Source organism: Panicum virgatum, chromosome 1N (assembly GCF_016808335.1).
Source record: "Panicum virgatum strain AP13 chromosome 1N, P.virgatum_v5, whole genome shotgun sequence".
In the NCBI taxonomy this organism is placed as follows: domain Eukaryota; kingdom Viridiplantae; phylum Streptophyta; class Magnoliopsida; order Poales; family Poaceae; genus Panicum; species Panicum virgatum.
Window position 1 is genome coordinate 1,479,902 of NC_053145.1, and position 20,083 is coordinate 1,499,984.

Here is a 20,083-nt window from a genome sequence, read left to right on the forward strand (position 1 = left end):
CACGGCAATAAACTCCATCAGTTGGCTCATGCACAAGTCTATCTTGAAACCGATTCAGCAGATCCCCTGGCAAGTCACCAGCATCACTAAGCTTCTCTTACCAGAAGAACTGCCACATTGCCTTTCACCATCTGCTGCTAAGAGGGAAAAGAAGGATGGCACCAGTTTTCTATTTAACAGTCACTACTAGCCTCTCTTTCTTTTTAGATAACTAGTAAGGTGCACGTGCGACACCCTCATGTAAAAGAAAAGGAGGAACTTTAAACATTGGGACAAACAACAACAACAAACCTGTTAATTCTGCAACATAGTATAAACTTAAAAAGAAAAATATCACTATGAATATGGCCCATTTAGAGAAATCCTCATCAATAGTTTTGTTATACACTTTTACTCTAGAATATGGAATAAAGCATTTTTTGGTATAGAAATCCATGACCATGAAAGTGATCATATATATGTTAAGTTGTTCTGTTGTTCACATTTGCATGGTGAAAGATATCTAGGCCCCTAAGTGGGTTTTGGTGTTTGACGACAAAACACATGTACGTTTAATGTTGTTATCTAGCATATAGTGCATTTCTGACCAAGAAGGGGATGATGCAAAGTCAACGATGATCCCCTAGTTTCATTGTCCAGTTATTATCCAATGATGTAACTATTTTTTATCAATAGAGCTTGCCTAAGGGCTTTTATATCAGATGGAAAAAAGAAGGCAAGTGCATGCAGGTAGTCCTCTTTTTTTTTCTATCTCTCGACGAACCAACAGGGGATCCCAAAAGCTTCTCAAAGATGAGCGTGTGCACCGTCAACAGAAGGCCGGTATTTTTTTTTTTTGGAAATATGGGGAGCGCTGCTCATTCATATAACAAGAAAGGAAGCAGTCGAGTTTTTACATAGGAGATATCAGATATATACTACATAAAAGATCTTAGACTCACTCAGATAACAAAGGGCTTACCATTGAAAAACTAAGGGAGCTCAGGCCTTATTCAGAGCGTGTGCTCATAGTTCAGTATCATAGGAAGGCTCGAATCTGCTACAGTCGTGGGTATCATCATCAGGCTATGCTCTTTTATCCCCTGCTTCATTATCTGTGCAAGTGGCGGGTAGCAAGCTGACCTAACTGAATCGAAGCAGTCAAGCACTAAAGCGAAAACCCTAGCATTCGGAGTTGCATATATACCGTGACAGTTCAACAGCATATACCGTGTCAGTTCATACTTCATAGGAAGTTAGTCATCATCTCCCTATGAACCCTTCAAGACATGGTATTCCTTGCCAATGGGTTTAAGACATGGTATTCCTTAGCCAATGGGGTTAAATGTTGCTGGGATGGGAATCGCTAAGGTCATCACAGAAATGATTCAAAACATGATGGGGCCTAATAAGATCTTGGCGAAGATCACTTCCAGTAACTAAAAGATTATTGGCAGGGAATGGTAACTGAAACTGGCACTCGCCTCTGATTCTGGGTACAGTTGCTGGATGGTGCCGGAAAATCAAGACATCAATGTCAACTTAACCTTGTAATCTTTGCATGGTTGTACCGAAGGGCATACCATTAGATATGATATCGGGACACCATACAGCAGCTAACATCCTTCTAGCAATTTTTTCCATCAGTAGATGACAAAAACTATGCTCCATTTCATTCTAGGTACAGCCTACTATGATTCAATTCCCATAGGAAGAACATAACTTATCTGCATACGTCAAACATTTCCCAGAGGATAAACATAACAAATGTTTGTTTACATCAAGGTCAAGGCACTACATGACCATTGCAAGGAAAGCTTGGTACATAGCCGTAAAATAGCTTGTGCCATTTCTACCTGTAAATGCTCAAGCTGCAATTTTTTTCTGGACATCCTATTCTTACATTTCATATGTGTCAGAAACAACATGAAGCTGAGAATTTCTGAGCAATTTGAAGCCACTTTTGAGTTCCCAGAGTCTTATAGCCTGAATTCAAATGCATCTGCAGATATTCACGGTATCACAACAAACTGGGTCTGACAATGTTTCACTAAATGAATGAAGGGTGAAGAAAGTACCAGCAGCAAAAAAACTGGCGTATACTCTACTTGCAAGCTGAGTGACCGAGACATCATGACTTCATCTTGCGCAGCCACTTGAGTGAGTTCTCAAGCTCAGTATACGCCGTCACCTCTGTGATGCTCTTGGCCTCAATGGCATAATCAAACACCTCGTAAGCGTCTGCAACGCTGCCAGATCGACACAACGCCCTGACAAAGGTGGCATACGCCGGCGCCTCCATCTTCATCCCAGACGCTACCATGGACTTGTACACCTCGACGGCCTTGTCCAGCTTCTTGTTCTTGCAGAGACCCATGAGCAGCGTGTTGTAGGTGCGCTCATTGGGCTCGCACCCCTTGGCCTCCATCTCCTCGAGCAATTTAAGCGCCCCGAGCGCATCGCCCTGGACGCACATCCCGTTCATGAGCGAGGTGTAGGTGATGACGTCCGGGAAGTGCCCCTGCGCGGCCATGGTGTCGAGGAAGGTCCTGGCCTTGGCGACCATCCCCGCGCGCGCGAGCGCGTAGACGAGCGTGTTGTAGGTGACGAGGTCTGGCTGGACGCCGTCGCCCTCCATCCGCCGGAGCACCGCGAGGGCGCCGGCGGGGTCGGAGGCCGCGACGTGCGCCTTCATGAGGGCGTTGTAGACGTGCGCGTCGGCGCGGACGCCGTGGCCGGCGAGGACCGGGAGGAGCCGCGAGATCTCGCGCGGGTCGCCGCGGCGGCAGACGGCGTCGGCGAGCGCGAGCAGCGCCCCGCGCGGGGCCGTCGAGGACGCGGGGTCGGGCGGGGCCGGGTGGAGCTTGCTCAGCAGGTCCCGCGCGGCGGCGACGGAGCGGCGGGCGGCGAGGCGGCGGAGGAGGAGCGCGAGGGAGTGGGTCGGGAGCGGGACGGCGGGGGGCGCCCCGAGGGCCAGGGACACCGCCGCGTCGATGTCGGCGTCCGCCGCGGCGCGGATGGCGGCGGCGAGGTCGGCGGGGGTCCTGATGGGCTTCCGCTCCTCGCCCTCCCCCTGCGCGGCCGGGAGCGCGGCGTCGGTGGAGGCGGGGGAGAGTGCTCCCGGGGATTTGGGGCCTCGGTGGGGTTTAGCGGGGTTGGTGCCGCGGCGCGCGGGCGGCTGCGCGGAGGGGGAAGCGGCGTGGGGTTTGGGTTTGGGGACGAGGGCGACGGGGAGCTTGGTGGCGGCGGCGCGCATGGCGTGCGGCACCTTCCCCATCCTCCGGCTTCGCCTTCCCCTTCCTCTCTTCCCGGGGAACACGGCGGCGGCGGCGAGGGAGGGAGGGATTCGGAGACTGGACTTGTGCTGTGGGCTGGGCGTGTAGCGATGATGCGGAAGGCCGGTTTGAGCCCAGGCGGAAAGAGTTGTGGGCTTTAGTGGGGAAGTGGGTGGGATCGCTGGCTTGTTAGGCTTGTCATCCGTACAAGAATTCTGGGCCGGTACTTCACTTGGGCTGTTGGCCCACAACGTGCCGGAAGAAACTTCTTGGCTGAAGCCGTGATCCTGTGAAACCGAGGTGCTTCACAACTTGTTCAGGATAAAATTCCGCGCAAACCACTAACCCCACTGCTTGGCCAACCACTCAACTCAACATCCCTGCTGCCCCAGTTTCTTGTTAAAGTTTAGCAAATTTGGATCCAAATAGATTCTAAAATTTTGCTAAACTTTAGTTAGAACTCAAAAAGTGCTTTAGTCTTTAGCAAGCCAAGAGGTGCTAAAACTTGGTAAAACTGATAAAAGTCAATATTACCCTTGCAATTAATGATTTTGATGGTCACTTATGAGAATTTAGCAAGGGATTCAAATAACTCTGGCTAAAGTTTAGCAATCTATGTTGATGAATCTCTTGAGCCTAATTATTACATGATTAGCCATAAGTGCTACAATAATCCATCTTACTATTACTAATTGGAGGATCCTTTAGAGCTTTCACGTGAAACCACCTAGGATCATAAGTGGACACTCTGAAAAAATAGAGAAATCCTATAAATTCTCATAAAAAATTAGAAACATTCAGTCATCAATCCAACAACTCTAATTATAATAACTATCGGATCTGTTATTTTTCCTAATAGATTACCCACCTCTGCCATTATGAAAATAGACTAAAGTAACCCACATATATCTAAATTACCCCCTCTGCTATTATAAAAAAACCAAAATAACCCCCTAATCTTTGTGTAAATTACCTATCTATGCCATTATAAAAATAATATAAATACCCCCTAAATTTGCATATAAATTATCCAATTATGTCGTTATTATTACAAGTTAAATTACTCATAAATCTGAATCTAAATTATATAATTACAATAATATATTAAAGTGCACCAATATGAAATTCTAAAATTACTATTTCTATCATTATTAATATAGTATTTATATTATTATTTATATAAAAATACTACCAACGATATATGTCACCATATATTCATATATGATAGAAGAGATAAGAATACCAATTTACAAACAAATAGTTCAACTAAACATATACTGAATACATATAGAGGTGCACAAAATGAAATCTATTGTAACTAAATAATGAAAATATATATTTTATAGTATGTGTTATAATATTTAATAGATGAAAAGGACGTGAGATGGATAATTATAATTATTGATCTTATTTTATATTAATTTCAATTAGCCCGTGCGGGAGTACGGGTTGACAGACTAGTTTTTACTAATGGCTGATTAATTAGTCTCAAAAGATTCGTCTTGCGATTTCCGGACGAGTTATGAAATTAGTTTTTTTAATTAATATCCGGAAATCTCTTCCGACATCCGATCAAACACCCGATGTGCCGTCTAGAGCAAAATTTTTTGCCAAAACACAACCAAAATCTACTTGATCCAAACAGGAGAGCCAGAAACAAGCCAGCATAACACGCGTTGACGGTCAAAGGCTGAAGCTTTTTTTTTCTGATCGATGAAAGGCTGGAGCTGGAGGCATGGCCTGACTGACTGACTTGTGGACCGCTCGCTGTCGTCTCGTCTCGTGGGGTAGAAAATCCGACCAGAGGGGGGCGGGCAGGCCAGGAGGCAAGTGGGAGCCAATAGAAAACGAAACAGCCCAGCTCAGCTGTCATCTCGATGGTCCTCCTGCGACCTGTCAAGGGCCATTGGCTGGCCGCCTGGCCCTGTCCGTCCGTGGACAAGTCGTCGCCGCCCGCCGTTCCCGCGACGGCAGGGATCGCCGCCGGCTCACTGACGGTGGCGGCCCACTTGACGCGCACGGCCACGGCCGCAGTCAGCTGAGCGCTGCCTGCGCCGGTGACCTCGCTTCCGTCCCCCTCCGCTTTCTACGATTCACTTCTCGGGGTCCACGACGATGGTTCCTCTACTCTGCCTCGTAATCACACGGCACATGCCTAATTAATACACTACTCTTTCCCTATTTCTTAGAGTGTGTTTAGTTGGTGAAAAAATTTGGATTTTGGTACTGGAGCACATTTCGTTGTTACTTGACAAATATTATTTAATTATAGACTAATTAGATTTAAAAGATTCAGTTCGTGCTAATCAGTTAGACTGTGTAATTAGTTATTTTTTAACTATATTTAATATTTCATACATACATGTGTCCGAATATTCGATTTAACGGATACTGTACAAATTTTTTAGAACTAATCAGAGCCTTCGTATATCATGTCTTCTTGTTTCCTACCTACTATAGTGAGAAATTATTGTACTAATTTCCTTTAAAAACCTTTGTTAACGATGCAGAACTTGCCTACTTTTCTCATATTATTTTAATTTTTAAAAATATGGAATAAAATGGAATGGAATCGAAGCCACACGGCCACACGTGATTGGCGCCTGGGACACGAATACATTGGAACCTGAGGGGCTGGATCGCAAAACCGCGCGGCTCCCTCCCACTCCCTCCCTTCCCACCCTTCGTTTTCTCCTCCCCTTTCCCTCCCTGGCCGTCCCGGCGCCGGCGGCCACCACCACCTCCACACCCCCGCTTAGATCCCCTGCCCTGGCCCCTCTCATTAAAATTCCCTCCCTCCCCCCCCCCCCCCCCCCCCCATTGCGTCGCGGCCCGCGGCATAGATTCCTCATCCCACGCTCGGTTCCCTCCGCTCATTCCCTCCTTCCTTCCGGCTGCGGGTTCCGATTTGGGAATTGCTGCGCGCTCCCTAGGGGGGAGGGGGCCCAGGGAGATGGGTTACATTGGCCACCACGGCGTGGCGACGCTGCGCCGCTACAAGTACAGCGGCGTCGACCACTCGCTCGTCGCCAAGTACATCCTCCAGCCCTTCTGGTCCCGATTCGTCAACGTCTTCCCGCTATGGTTCCCGTAAGCGCCGACTGCCACCCGCCTTCCCTCCTCTCATCTCCTCTCTTCGTTTCTGCCTCCGTCGACGACGAGCTCTCTCCTGGCTCAATGCGCGATGCGAGGGACTGCCTCTGCTAGAATATAAGCTAAATTTGCCATCGGACCAAGAGACCATCTTTCCGTTCTGTTTCCCAGTGGTTACTAGCGCGATCTGGATTGCTTGAACAGACATCTTCAGTTACGGCATATGTGGCATGTCATGGCATTTTTGTGATCTGGGTAATTTCAGCTTAGCTGATGCTAATGTCCCGTAATGCGGAGTGCCCGAGTCCCAAGCGTTGGCATAGCACAAGGAATCATCTTTAGCTTTGATGAGCATCTTGCGATGCAAGAGCTGCATAAAGCGAGAAAGCAGCAACTTTTCCTTAGTGGTTCCTTCTTGCAAATCTGAAAAAGACTGTTTTCAATATATTCCGTAGCCTGGCTCCTGATTAGTTTATGAAATATGCCTTCAATGTGGCATATGAAGATTATGATCCGTGCCTTTAAACCGGCCATTTTTAGTATATTTGTATGGGAGCAAGCAATTAAAGTCTTTTGATTCTTTGATTTTATTTTATCCTGTGAGCTCAATGCAAATCATGTGTTTTATTTTATCCTGTTTTCTGTTATTTGGCTGCAAAGTCTATCACTCTACATGCTAATGCTCGCGCACTTCAGCTTATTACATCCATCTTTTTCTTAGTTATGTGCATTGAGTGCTAACCTTCTTTGTTATTATTCTTTTGGGGTATCCATGTTGGGATGATTTGCAGACCAAACATGGTGAGAATTCAATTCACGTGCTGTTACTATAAGCTATGCTGCTTTTGTTGAAGTCCTGAGAGAACATTTGCTTGTCTTTTTTCTTTCCAGATTACACTGACAGGTTTCATGTTCCTATTGACATCGGCATTCCTTGGCTTTGTAAGTGTCCTATGGCAGTAAAAGTTTGTCAATACATATGATATTGTACTGTTCTGGCAATTTCTTCCTTCTTGATTTTTACAGTACTAATAATACAGTAACATTTTAAGCCTTATTACCGTTTCCATTTTACCTGCAGTTATATTCACCTCATCTAGATACAGCACCGCCCAGATGGGTTCACCTTGCTCATGGATTGCTTCTATTCCTTTATCAGGTTCGTCGAACTTTATATGCTCACCCAAATATGCATTTCTTCACTACTGTGTACTCCCTCTGTCCTAGAATATCGCTATGTTAGGTTTGTCCTAAGTCAAACATTGCTATTTTTGACCAACAATATCTCTAGAAATAATTTATTTTAAATAGAAAAAATTATATGTTGTTATAGTTGATTTTACGATGAATCTGTTAACATCATTTTTATGTTGTCAATCATTAAGTTTGTTGTTATTCATGGTCGGAGTTTAAAATATTTAGGACAACCTATAGGGTGGAGTACCATATAACCCATTTGCAGCGTAACATAAGTCTGTCATTCAGCTAGCACTCTAATTTTCAATCATACTTATAGCATTTAAAAAAAAAAATTCAAGGCATCCATTGACACATGGTATCTAGCTTTTGTAACCATTTTGGGTATCTTTCTGAAATCAAATGGGGTCTTACTGTTTTCCTGGGATTTAAAGCTTCAGCATTTTTATGAATATATCATGTCAAACTTTTGATTATTTTAGTTTGCGTGGAATGATACTGATGCAGACTTTTGATGCTGTGGATGGAAAACAAGCAAGGCGTACCAACTCATCAAGTCCTCTAGGCGAGCTTTTTGACCATGGTAATCTCCACTTGAAACTTAAGTTGATGGATTCAGTTTTAGGAAAGCCCATATGGTGCTGATAAGTTTGTATACGGTGCAGGATGTGATGCGCTTGCCTGTGCTGTAAGGCCACCTGCCAACCTTTTCCTTTCAAGTCCAATGATTCTGCAATTTTTGTGAACTGATCATTTTATTTTACCCATTAGTTTGAGTCTTTGGCTTTTGGAAGCACGGCAATGTGTGGAAAGGCTACCTTCTGGTTTTGGGTCATTTCAGCTGTCCCATTTTACTTCGCAACCTGGGAGCAGTGAGTTCTTGTGTTCTTTCCCAGTGGTTATAGTTCTACATCCTACAATCTACATTCTTGCCAAATTGGCATTTCATAGATTAATGTCTCCCACATGACTGCAAGCCTTCTGGAGGCTTTCTAATTTTCAAAAGCCGAGCACATTTTCTTTCACCTGTATGGACCTTAAAATTTGATGTCTTACATTTCTTCTAGTAGTCCATTATGGATGATTTGGTCTTGTGCATAATATATGTTGTAATGTGGGAAGTGCTTCAATGCTTTCGGAAAGTGAAGACACTCGTGTAATTAAAAACAGGGATATATTGCACCTACCCACTACCCTACTGAGATTTGCTCAATTTGGTTTCTGTAGGTGCAAAGCACTGCACTTTACAAGTTTCATAAGTGCATACTTTTTGTTGTTTATCATGATGCCTTCTTTTCTAATTTTTGTTGCATTGGTTCTTGTTTTATCCTGTAATGCACACTTCATTGTTTTGTGCAGCTTTTTTACAAATACACTCATTCTTCCTATAGTCAATGGACCAACTGAAGGCCTTATGCTGATCTACTTATGCCATTTTTTCACCTTTTTCACAGGTATTAAACTTATTTAAACCATCAATTTTCAGGCTTACCAGGTCTCTGTGGAACTTTCAATTTTTTTTTGTTCCTCTGCTAATTCATTGTGCATATGTATGAGGCCTTTACTTAAAAGTCATATGGTTGGTGGCTATGTTTTTAAAGCGGTAAGGCGAGGCGAGGCGAGGCGATTCACCACCGCCTTATCGCCTAGGCGACGCCTAGGCGGGCTAAGGCGGGCTAAGGCGAGACCTTAAGCAAGGCGAGCCGCCACCGCCTTGTCGCCTAGGCGACGCCTTGAAAACAGAGGTTGGTGGTACTGATAGCTCATCTTTCCTTTTGTAGGAGCTGAGTGGTGGGCACAGGATTTCCAGAAATCAATGCCCCTACTGGGTTGGGTGCCTCTTATTCCTGGTACATATGCTACCACGCTTACGTTTTCTTTTATATTTATTTTTATATATTCATATGAACATCAAATTTCTTCGATTTTAGTGCTATCTATATCACCGATTTCTGATTTTTATTCCTGTTAATACTTAATGAATACATCATTGTGAAGTCGAAAAACAAAATGGCATTCCCTATACTGAAGTTCATTTCTTATTTCTTCTTTCCCCAGAAATCCCTGTGTATGACATCGTGCTGTGCCTTATGATTGCTTTTGCTGTAATCCCAACAATTGGATCTAAGTAAGTTCCGTGTTACATGTATTATTTTCTATTGGTATTTGTGGCGTCTGATGTTCTGTATCCTTTTTTTTGTATATTATATGACCCTGTAATCTTCTCTTTAAAGCCTTTAAAATTACATTCAATGCCCTATTATTTTTCAATCTGAAGCCCAAAGAAATAATAAGCATGTTTGAATTGTAGATAATATTGCTTCATGTGTAAGAAAATTAGTTCATCTTTTCAATAAACAAAAGGAAAACATCTTTAATTGATATTTGTCCATGAAGCAAAACTACTAGAGAGTGATAGTGAAGTTATAGTTTCAAATTCGACCACCTGATAGGCTGATACATGGAACAGTATAGTGCTAGATCTAGTTAATGTTGCAAGTGGAGCAATTGATGCTCTTTTAGCTGATTCATGTTTCTGCACAATATATCTGAGTTGAATGAATACCTCATAAACTTAATGTTTTAGCTTATTATATTTATAATTTTGAATTGATTGAAAATTGGAAATGCAATTATAGTCGACTAAGTTGATATTGTAACTGTACAGCATTCACAATGTATACAAAGTCGTTGAAGCAAGAAAAGGAAGCATGGTGCTGGCACTAGCTATGGTAATCTCTAAATTTACCCGTTTTAGTCTACTGTTATGATTCTCCTTTCTTCATCTGATATTCTTCATTTGTGCCAGCTCTTTCCTTTTGGTTTGCTCTTGGCTGGAGTTCTTGTTTGGTAAAGCTGTTGAAACCTTTCCTTGCTTTATATATATGAAGTTATGCAACACTTGACCAGGAAATTTGAGCTTAGCAAGCTAAGCTGGCGATCTAGGTGAAGCTTCTAGCATATTACTTAACGATTGCATCTTATGCAGGTCCTACCTGTCTCCTTCAGATATAATGAGAAATCAGCCACATCTACTAATTATTGGAACTGGTTTTGCCTTTGGCTTTCTTGTGGTAAGGCTTTTCTGCTGATTTTTATGACGAATGCCTTGTTTATCTGTCCATTTCTGTGCTTATTTGTGTACCTGCTCATTTTTTTTTCTTTTTTTCTCGAATACGCAGGAGAGCTGCGTATCTTTGTATTAATAGAGAGAATAAACCGGCCCCTTACAAACTAGCACACCTCACTCCGAGCCGAGCTGTGAGGGGCTGTGATACACTATGATGTTGTAGCCTAAGAAAAAAACAAAAAACAAAAGCTTGACCCGAGACCACTAACAAGGACTAGGAACTAGCCTAGTCCGAACACTTGACCAGCACTCAAGGAGCTGAGGCTTCGAGCCCCTGCCAGACACCACAAGTGGTGTTCATCCTTGAACGCCTGCAGTAACCTGTCCAAATTTGGGCGGTCTCCTTCAAACACACAAGCGTTTCGGTGTTTCCAAAGAAGCCAAGCACCCAAAATAACCAAAGTATTAAAACCTTTCCGTTTATCTTTCTGAATCTTTTTGACACTCGTCCTCCACCATTCTGAGAAGGAGAGTTCATCCCTTAATGGAGTGCAGACCTGCCAGTCAAACTTTGCTAGAATTCGAAACCAAAACTCTCTTGCAAAGACACATGTGGTGAGTATGTGTTGTATATTTTCAGGTTCTTGATCACACAGCAAACAACGATCGGTATGTGGAAGATTCCTTCTTTCCAAACGATCTGCTGTCCAACACCTGTTCCTTACTGCCAACCATAGAAAAATTTTGCACTTAGCTGGTGCCCAGGATTTCCAAATTCTTCGCCAGGGCTCAAAGTTAATTGCACCATTGAAGAAGGCCAAATAAGCTGATTTAGCTGTGTATTGTCCCGAGGCCTCAAACCGCCAAGTGTGAACATCTTCTTCCTGAGTGAGAACAAACTCAGAAAGAATGTTGGATAGTTGGAACAGCTCATATATCCCAATCATAGATAAACCTCCTTGTATGTCTTGCGCCCATCTGTTATCAACCATGGCCTCTGCAACCAGACTCATGTTTCTGATACGTGTCGGGACTGCAGCCACCACTAATGGTGCAATGTCTCTGACTGAGCTGCCATTAATCCATTTATCCTTCCAAAATTTAGTTGAAGTTCCATTCCCAATAGATGTCTGCATTCCAACCTGGAAAAGTGCCAACACATTGGCGTGGATGGGGATATCAAGGGACAGCCATGGCTTGCTAGAATCTGTTTTCCGCAGCCACAGCCACCGCACTTGTAAAGCCCAGCCCATGATTTCCAAGTTAGGAATTCCCAAACCACCAAGTTCTAGAGGTCTTTGCACCTTCTCCCAAGCCACCAAGCAGCAGCCCCCTTGTGCCTCTTTTCTTCCTTTCCACAAGAAAGCTCTTCGAATCTTATTAATTGCCTTAATGAACCATTTGGGAACATTAAGCGCAATCAATACATGTATCGGAAGAGCTGAGAGAACGAAGCGCACCCAAGTTGCACGACCCGACATATTCATCATATTAGCCTTCCAACCAGGCAATTTGTCTCCTATTCTTTCCACCCAAGACAGGAGGTCTGCTTTCCTCAGTTTCTTGTCTGAGATTGGAAGTCCCAAATAAGTGCATGGAAATTTCGACACCGAACAAGTCAAAGACGAGGCAATGGCCATGGTTTCAGTTTCCTCACACCTTATTGGGATAACACAGCTCTTTTGAAAATTTGTACGGAGGCCAGACACTTCACCAAACACTTCTAAGATTTGTGCGGTCAGATTCATCTCATCTTCAAGTGGGCGAATGAATAGAGCAACGTCGTCTGCATATAAGGAAATCCGTTGTCCAGTGAAACCTCTCGACAAGGGTTGTAGCATCCCCAACTCCCCGGCCTTGGTGAATAGTCTGTTTAGAACGTCCATGACCAAGATGAATAGCATGGGCGACAGTGGGTCACCTTGCCGAAGACCACGCTGATGTCTAATTTGTTCACCAGGTTCACCATTAACCAGAATTCTCGTGGAGGCCGTTGTGAGCAAACGAGAGATTAAGTTACACCAAGGATTACCGAATCCCAAGTGTTGCAAAACTTCCATCAAGAACGACCAAGAGACTGAATCGAAAGCCTTTGAGATATCTAGTTTCAGAAAGATGCTTGGTACCTTTTTTCTGTGTAACATCTTGATGGTCTGTTGTACGAGCATATAGTTGTCATGAATACATCTTCCTTTCACAAACGCACTCTGATTAGTAGCCACCAGTTCCTTAAGCATTGGCGCCAACCGATTTGCCAGCACCTTGGTCACCAATTTAGCGAAGCTATGAACTAAGCTGATTGGTCTGAAATCTGACGGCGTCAGAGCTTCCTCCTTCTTTGGAATTAACGTGAGATAGGCCGAGTTCAACAGCCATAATTTCCTGGAATCCCCCTGTTGCAATGTGAGAATTGCAGCCATCATATCCGACTTGATCAACTGCCAACAAGCTTTGTAAAAACGCCCAGTATACCCATCTGGCCCAGGAGCTCTATCTGCCGGAAGATCTTTAATGGTTTCCCACACCTCATCCTCTGTGATAGGTTCATCTAAAACTGAGAGATCAATTCCCGCCCGATGGAAGAAGTTAAGATCTAAAGTTGAAGCCCGCTGAAGTGGAGTGCCAATCAATCCCTCAAAATGTTCAAAGAACACAGCCTGCTTGTCCTCCTGGTTGGTGACCACCTCGCCATTCTGTACCAGTTTAGGGATGAAATTTTTTCTTTTCCTAAACCTGGCCTGGCTGTGAAATAAGGCAGTGTTGGCGTCCCCATCCTTTAAAAACCCAATTCGAGATCTTAGGCGAGCCACAGTTCTTTCTAGTGAAGATAAAATCAAACAATATCTCTTTGCTTCTCCTCTTAACCATTCCTCCTCTGGAGTTAGAACACGACTGTCTTGTGCAATTTCAAGTCGATGCAAAATTTCCCGAGATAGTCCCAACTGTGTTTTAATATGCCCCACTTGTTTGTGACTCCAAGATTGTAAGGCCTTCGTGAGCCTTTTTAATTTCTTGTCTATTTGTTCCATGGGACAGGAAGCAGAGACCGGTTGATCCCATGATTGAGCAACGACCTCATGGAAGCCAGGGAGTTTTGTCCAGAAGCTCTCAAAATGAAACCTCCGCTTGCCCCGGTTCCCCTCTCTAAGGCTTAGGAGCAGCGGACAATGATCTGAAATTTGGGACGCCTGACTTTGAAGAATGCAGTCAGGGAAAGTGTCTTCCCAATCTGAGGTACATAGGACTCGATCAAGCTTAACCAAGGTGGGTGCCTCCCTCTCATTTGACCACGTATATCTTCTACCAATCAGCGGTATCTCTTTTAATTCAAAATCATTTACCCACCGTCGGAACCGACCCATCATAGCACGATTTAAATTTTCGTTGTTCTTGTCTTCCGCTGAGTAGATCATGTTGAAATCCCCCCCAATCAACCAAGGCCCAATGCAAAGACTTCTGACCTCACTGAGTTCAGTGAGAAAATCCGCCTTGTCTGCATCTTGGTGTGGCCCGTAGACTCCAGTAAACCACCAATCCGGCTCAGCCTCGATTTTGAGCCTGATAGAAACTGAGTGGCGATGAACCCTGTGCTGATCCGAGGTAATAATTCCCTGCCGCCAAGCAACCAGAATACCACCACGAGTGCCTTGAGCTGCTAGGTAGACAAACTCCTGAAACTCTCGACCCAACAAAGATATAATATCCCGTGTAGAGATAACAGCCAGTTTAGTCTCTTGAATACAGACCAAAGACGGCTTACAAGCATCCACAATTTTCCTTAAAGAATCACGACGTCCACGGTCATTAAGTCCCCGTGCGTTCCAAATGAGAAAACTGATACTATCCATTGGAAAACTTGGAGAAAAAAAACAAGACCAAAGAAAGGAGAAAAACTGCAGGGATAGCAAAGACCCCGGGGGATTTATGCCACCATAATAGCTCCAGCAGCCTGCACTGGGAGCTCATCAGGTAATTCTTTGTGCAACATGGCTGCCATCACCTTCACTTCGTTCCGCTTGAGCGGCGTCTTGAAGAAAACATTGTACTTCTCCACCATGGCCGGAGTCACTTTAGAGTTTGCATCTGTGAAGCCCAATTCACGGCAGACTGAGTTAGCGGACGGATTCTGCAGAATTTCAGGTGGGAGTTTTGCTACACGTCTGCTCCTCCTTGGAGGTTCTGTCCCACCATAGACTTTGCGTTGACGTTGCTGTTTCACTGTTGGGATAGAAAGGGCAGTGTCCACCGGCTTCGATATCTGCTCAATGAAGGACCTAGCTGCAGCAGTGCTGGGTGGAGTACCTGGTGGGGGAACATGTGGTGTCTGCTGCACCACTGCTTTAGGCCGTCTGGCATATACTTTGTTCTGCTCCTTGGTAGCTGGCGCCAACACCGGGCTCATCATCACCGGTAGATCAGTAGGGAGGACATCCTCCGCCGGCCGCCAGGTGATAGGTGACGGAGCATCCCCAGGAGTTGTCGCCACGAGATCCGTGGAAATCGGCTGAGCACGACCTGGAAGTCCCGGGACAATCCGCTGGTCCACCGGTACCGAGCTAGGCACCGCAAAACGAACCAAGGTCGGGGTTTCCATGGAGGGAAGAGCGTCGTGCTCCTGGTCTTGAAGTTCATGAGAGCAGCAGCTACTAGTTCCAAGTGGTACAGGCTGGAAATCAGCCCGGCCCAGTACAGTGGCCCGAGAAACCCCCACGAGGCCCACATCCTGCGTTAATTCAAAGTCCTCATCAATACCCACCTCGCCTGTCTCGAGACTTGGCACTGGCTCCTCGGGTGCCGGTGCAGTAACTTCGGCGGCCGCAGTAACAGTGGGTGGAGAACCGAGAAGCGTCGCCTGGGAAGAGGATCCAGCCGCCTCGATAGAGCGCGCCACGTGGCTTGCCCCGGAGGCGTCCAGTCCCAGCCTGTCCCTGACCGACGGCCTCCCCGTCGCAGCACCGGCCGCCGCCCCACCCTGGAAGCCCGATGAACCTGCCCTTCTCCGCTGCCGTTGTGGGCCGCTGTTGCCGTCGTCTTCATCCGTTGCGGAGGGAGCCCCCACCGTACTGTCAGCACTTGCGAGCGGCAACTCAGAGACACGGATAGTGACGGCATACTTCAGAGAAGGTTTTCCTGGCGGGACCAAGATCTCCCCAACTGAAGGCTCGACGATATGGAGATCACGCGCTCTGGGTATCTCACTGGGGTTGAAGCACCATGCAGTTAGACGGAACGTTGAATAGTCTTCTCTGTTCCTTGTTTCTGGCAGCAGGAGATGAGGCCATCCGTACGGGCTCAGCAAGCTCTCGGCTGTTGCCATCTCCCAAGCATGTTCTGGGATCCCACGGAGCTCGACGTTGGCCAGCACCGGAAGAGCAGCGCCTTCCGCGAACGCATGGCGAGTCCAGCGTCGGCAATGCAACTGCAGACCTCCCGGACCTGGAGTTGGCCCCGCATTGCAAAGCCTTGAGATAATGGCGTCATCTTCAACCCTCATGATGAAGGTGTGATCATGGCTGGAACGGCGAAACTCCAAGGAGTCGGGGTTCAGAACAAAAGCGTTCGCCACCATCGCCCTGAGATCGTTGATAGAAATCCCCTCAATGTTTCCAATCACCATAACCAAAACTGACCTTCTGAGATTGGCCTCGGCACGAGCTAGTTGATCGGACCAGTCGATGATGCACGGGGGCCCTTGGGCCGGAGGAACGCCGTCATCCGTCGCCGTAGGCGCCGGAGAGACATCCCCACCGTTGCCCAGAGGGCCACGACGTCGTCTGTGGCGTGGCCTGCGACGACGGCGACCGCCGCGAGCAGAGTCCGGCGGCAGCACGCCAGACTCCACCGCACGGGGCACGTCGGAGGCCACACCAGCCGGTGCTTGCGAACCAGCCGCCGCCACGGCAAGGGAGGGTTCCTGCATCATCACCGGTGTGATGCGTTTCCAAACAGAGCCCCGATTGATGGGTGCCGCCGGTCTTCTTCCACCAACAGGAGCGCCGGACACCCGAGTAGGGCAACTAGCCGAACGATGACCAAGGGAGCGACACCTGAAGCACCGCGGGCGAGACCTGCACTGCGCGGCCCGGTGTGTGTCGGAGAAGCAGTTGAAACACCGACCACGGAGATCGACCGGGACGGGACGGCGAGGGCGTCGCGAGCGCTCCCGGCGCTGCGAGCGCGATTCCACCGTCTCCCAACCGTCCGCGTCCTTGGCAATCCTGGTCGGCGGAACGTGAACCGTCGACCGAAGGAGAATACGCGGCGGCGGCTTGACGGCCACTGGCGGCGATGACTCGGGAGAGGCCGCCGGGGTAACAGACTCGACAACGTCACGATAAGAACGCCTCGCTGGCGCAGCAGTTGCCGACTCGCCGGAAGACGGAGAGTCCGGACTGTCGTCACACCAGCGAAGCGTCTTGGACCGACCCGCCAGCGGAGACGAGCGGACGTTGAAGTGGGTGGCTTCAGGCGCAGGGGAGGGCTTTGCCGTGGCGGCTGAAGGGGTGGCCGCCGGGTCCGGAGTGGATCCCGGCGTGAGGCTGGTGGGGGAAGGAGCGCCTGGGAGGGGAGGGGGAGGGGAGACGAGCGGTTCCATCCCCTGTATACCTGCTCATTTATAAATGGCATTTTCATGTTTAAATCTTAAAAGCATTGTGTCTTCTTGTTTCTTTTGCTGTATACCACCCTGTTTCAAATACAGTAGTACAGTGTAAATAGATGGGCATTACCTGATATCTGTTTGTTGTTCCGCAGGGAAGAATGATTCTGGCTCACTTATGTGATGAACCAAAAGGTCTGAAAACAGGGATGTGCATGGTACTTGCTTGGAAAGCCCAATAATTCTTTGTTCTCTTTTACACCATCCTCATATGTGCCCTATGCTAGCGTGCTAAAACATTGTGCTATTCTTTTACAGTCCCTTGCATATTTTCCATTTGCAATCGCAAATGCTCTGACTGCCCGGCTTGATGATGGGTTTGTGTCTAGCTACGTTTTTCTATTATCATGTTTGTAATAATTTCTTGTCTAATAATTTCCTGTCTCAACTGATTTTTTGGTCTTTGATTGTTTCAGAAACCCTCTTGTTGATGAGCAGCTAGTACTCTTAATGTACTGCTTATTTACAGGTACTGCATTATTCTCACAACTATCTTTTCAGTAACAAGCTACAGTTGTGTGATAAAGTTTTTTAAAAAGACACGAGCAACACGCCCTGCCCCATTTTTCCATTTCGGAAACAAGGCAAAGTTGTGCGCTATTGATAATTTTTCTCTTTGTTTTTGCTCCAAAAGTACTATTTCATCATAATTTAGCCTGTTAATTCCATCATAATTGAAGGGTGTTTTGCTGGTTGGTGGCTTGCAAATTTTAGATCAGTAGCCCAAGGCTATTAAATTAATTTAAATTGCCTACTTACAGGATATCGTTAGAAATTGCCTGTAGGTTTGTAGCTCTCTTATTCTGTACGAGCCTGGGAAGTCAAATCTCACTATTTTGTTCAATCTTGGCAGTGGCGCTGTACATGCATTTTGCTACATCTGTTATTCATGAGATCACCAACGCTCTTGGGATCCACTGCTTCAGGTTTGTGCATCAGTTCATTACCACCATCTTCTTTTCCACCTGTTTTCATCAGTCAGTCAGTTGAAACAAATTTTGTCTTGTGACAGGATCACTAGGAAAAAGGCATAATTCACATCCATGAGCATCAGTCTTGCCCTGAACTGTAATATATCACAAGTGGTGCCTGCCAGACAAGAAAATATCATATTTATCTCCATTACATCTGCCATTACGGGGATGGTGATCCCTGAAATTCACATGAGCATGACGAACCTGCAGACAGACAAACGAGAAAACCGTGCATTTTTGAAACATTTATTAATATTATGTTGTATATTACTTTGAGCATGTGCCCACGTAATGCTCTGCTAGAATTTTGAGGGATTTATTGGTAGATGCTGTCCCTGATAAATGTCAATTGTAAGATTCGGGCAGTGTTGTTAAAGGAATTAATGCGCATCTACGAACATTGATGCGGGGTATTCCAATATTTATAATGATGACACGTGGGGTTGAATGTTAGTGAGATTGGAGAAAGAGGAGCAAATGAACCACTTAACAAGATTTAGGAATTTGTAAGGGAATTTTTGTAAACATTTGCCTGTGTGGCATCACATGGAATGCCACATTGGTGTTGGAATGTGGTGTTCAAAGCTCGCGTGGCGTGTTTGGAAGCTCGGATGGACCATTAATAGAATTTAGAGATCCAAATGGATGATTTGGGAGTTTGTGGATTTAGGTGGAACTGCAGAATATGTTTGGGGATTTGGAGTGCAATTTACTTATATAATAGTTGATGTGGTATGGTTAGCTTGGTGGCGATACAGCATGGGATGGCGTACGGGAGGTGGGGAGGTTGGACCAAATTGGAAGAAGGCGACACTATTAAGTAATTTAGCCTGCTAAAGTACTAAGAGCATCTCTAACAGACTGCATTCGGGCTGGGTTAGATAAAAATAGCAGCAATCGGATAAAACCTCCATCCAAGAGCCTTGCCATCATCCTCTGCTCGCCATTCGGACCTTGCCGCTCGCATTTTACACGAGGGAATCTGCCTCGCCATATCACTAGTCCTGCCTTCTCCCGTGCCGTCGCTGCAGCTCCTCGCCAGCGGCCATGGTCAGCGCCGCCATTCCCCATGCCACGCCTGGTGCCCCTACCAACGCCACTCACCCGTGCTCGCTGAGGACCCCACCTGGTTCGCACTCTCCTCTTCGTGGTGGTGACGGCAGCCGCGGCTATACCCACCGGCGGCGATCGGCAATCGCCCCTATCAACGCCGCTCCCCGCGCTCGCTGAGGACCCCACCTGGTTCGCACTCTCCTCTTCATGGTGGTGACGGCAGCCGCGGCTATACCCACCGGCGGCGATCGGCAATCGATAGTTGGCTTTGTTGACTTAGCCCAGCCCCACCCACAGAGAGGGAAAGGAAGGGGTTTAAGATAGGGCTAGGTGAAAAAACAAATCCAAAAGAGAGGATCCACATGTCATGAGGTTCCACATGTCACGTATATAGAGAGTCTGATTTGGCTTAGACTGTTGCATGTACCAAAATATAGAGAAGGAACTTTGGCTAAATGGATAGCTAAGTAGGAGTATAGAGAGTAAGATTTGGCTAGATTTCTAGAGTTGCTCTTACTCAAATTAATTAGACTGATCCTCCCAGTTACAATTAGTTGACGACTTGACCTACCGGTCAAAATCTAAAACATCAACCGGCCTGTTGGAAGGAAATCAAACCGAGACAAGTCAACCTATAAATCAATAGCGGGAGTAAATAATATAATTAAGGAGATTCTTTTTTTCAAACAAATAATTAAGGAAATTCTAATCTGGCATCAAGCCAATTCGTCCACAGACATTGATTTACACTACTACCATAAACATTTACTGAGGCGGTCAAAAA

The 20,083-nt window shown here is 46.2% G+C and overlaps 2 protein-coding genes across 2 annotated transcripts; one reads left to right on the forward strand and one right to left on the reverse strand.

The window, feature by feature from the left end:
- Positions 1-1,673: 1,673 nt before the first annotated feature.
- LOC120654451 (pentatricopeptide repeat-containing protein At2g17670-like) lies at positions 1,674-3,348 on the reverse strand. The gene is made up of 2 exons (XM_039931987.1): positions 2,058-3,348; positions 1,674-1,981 (listed from the first exon to the last, which is right to left on the reverse strand). The coding sequence occupies exon 1, from the start codon at positions 3,254-3,256 to the stop codon at positions 2,111-2,113; it is 1,146 nt and encodes a 381-aa protein (XP_039787921.1). The 5' UTR covers positions 3,257-3,348; the 3' UTR covers positions 1,674-1,981; positions 2,058-2,110.
- Positions 3,349-6,043: 2,695 nt separating this feature from the next.
- On the forward strand, positions 6,044-18,771 carry LOC120654452 (choline/ethanolaminephosphotransferase 1-like). Its single transcript, XM_039931988.1, has 18 exons — positions 6,044-6,344; positions 7,139-7,148; positions 7,239-7,289; positions 7,429-7,506; positions 8,052-8,127; positions 8,210-8,232; positions 8,316-8,416; positions 8,904-8,998; positions 9,326-9,394; positions 9,603-9,672; positions 10,213-10,276; positions 10,354-10,394; positions 10,534-10,618; positions 17,368-17,430; positions 17,531-17,589; positions 17,689-17,741; positions 18,126-18,198; positions 18,285-18,771. Exons 1-18 carry the CDS (start codon positions 6,208-6,210, stop codon positions 18,304-18,306), a joined length of 1,170 nt encoding a protein of 389 aa, XP_039787922.1. The 5' UTR covers positions 6,044-6,207; the 3' UTR covers positions 18,307-18,771.
- Positions 18,772-20,083: the final 1,312 nt, after the last annotated feature.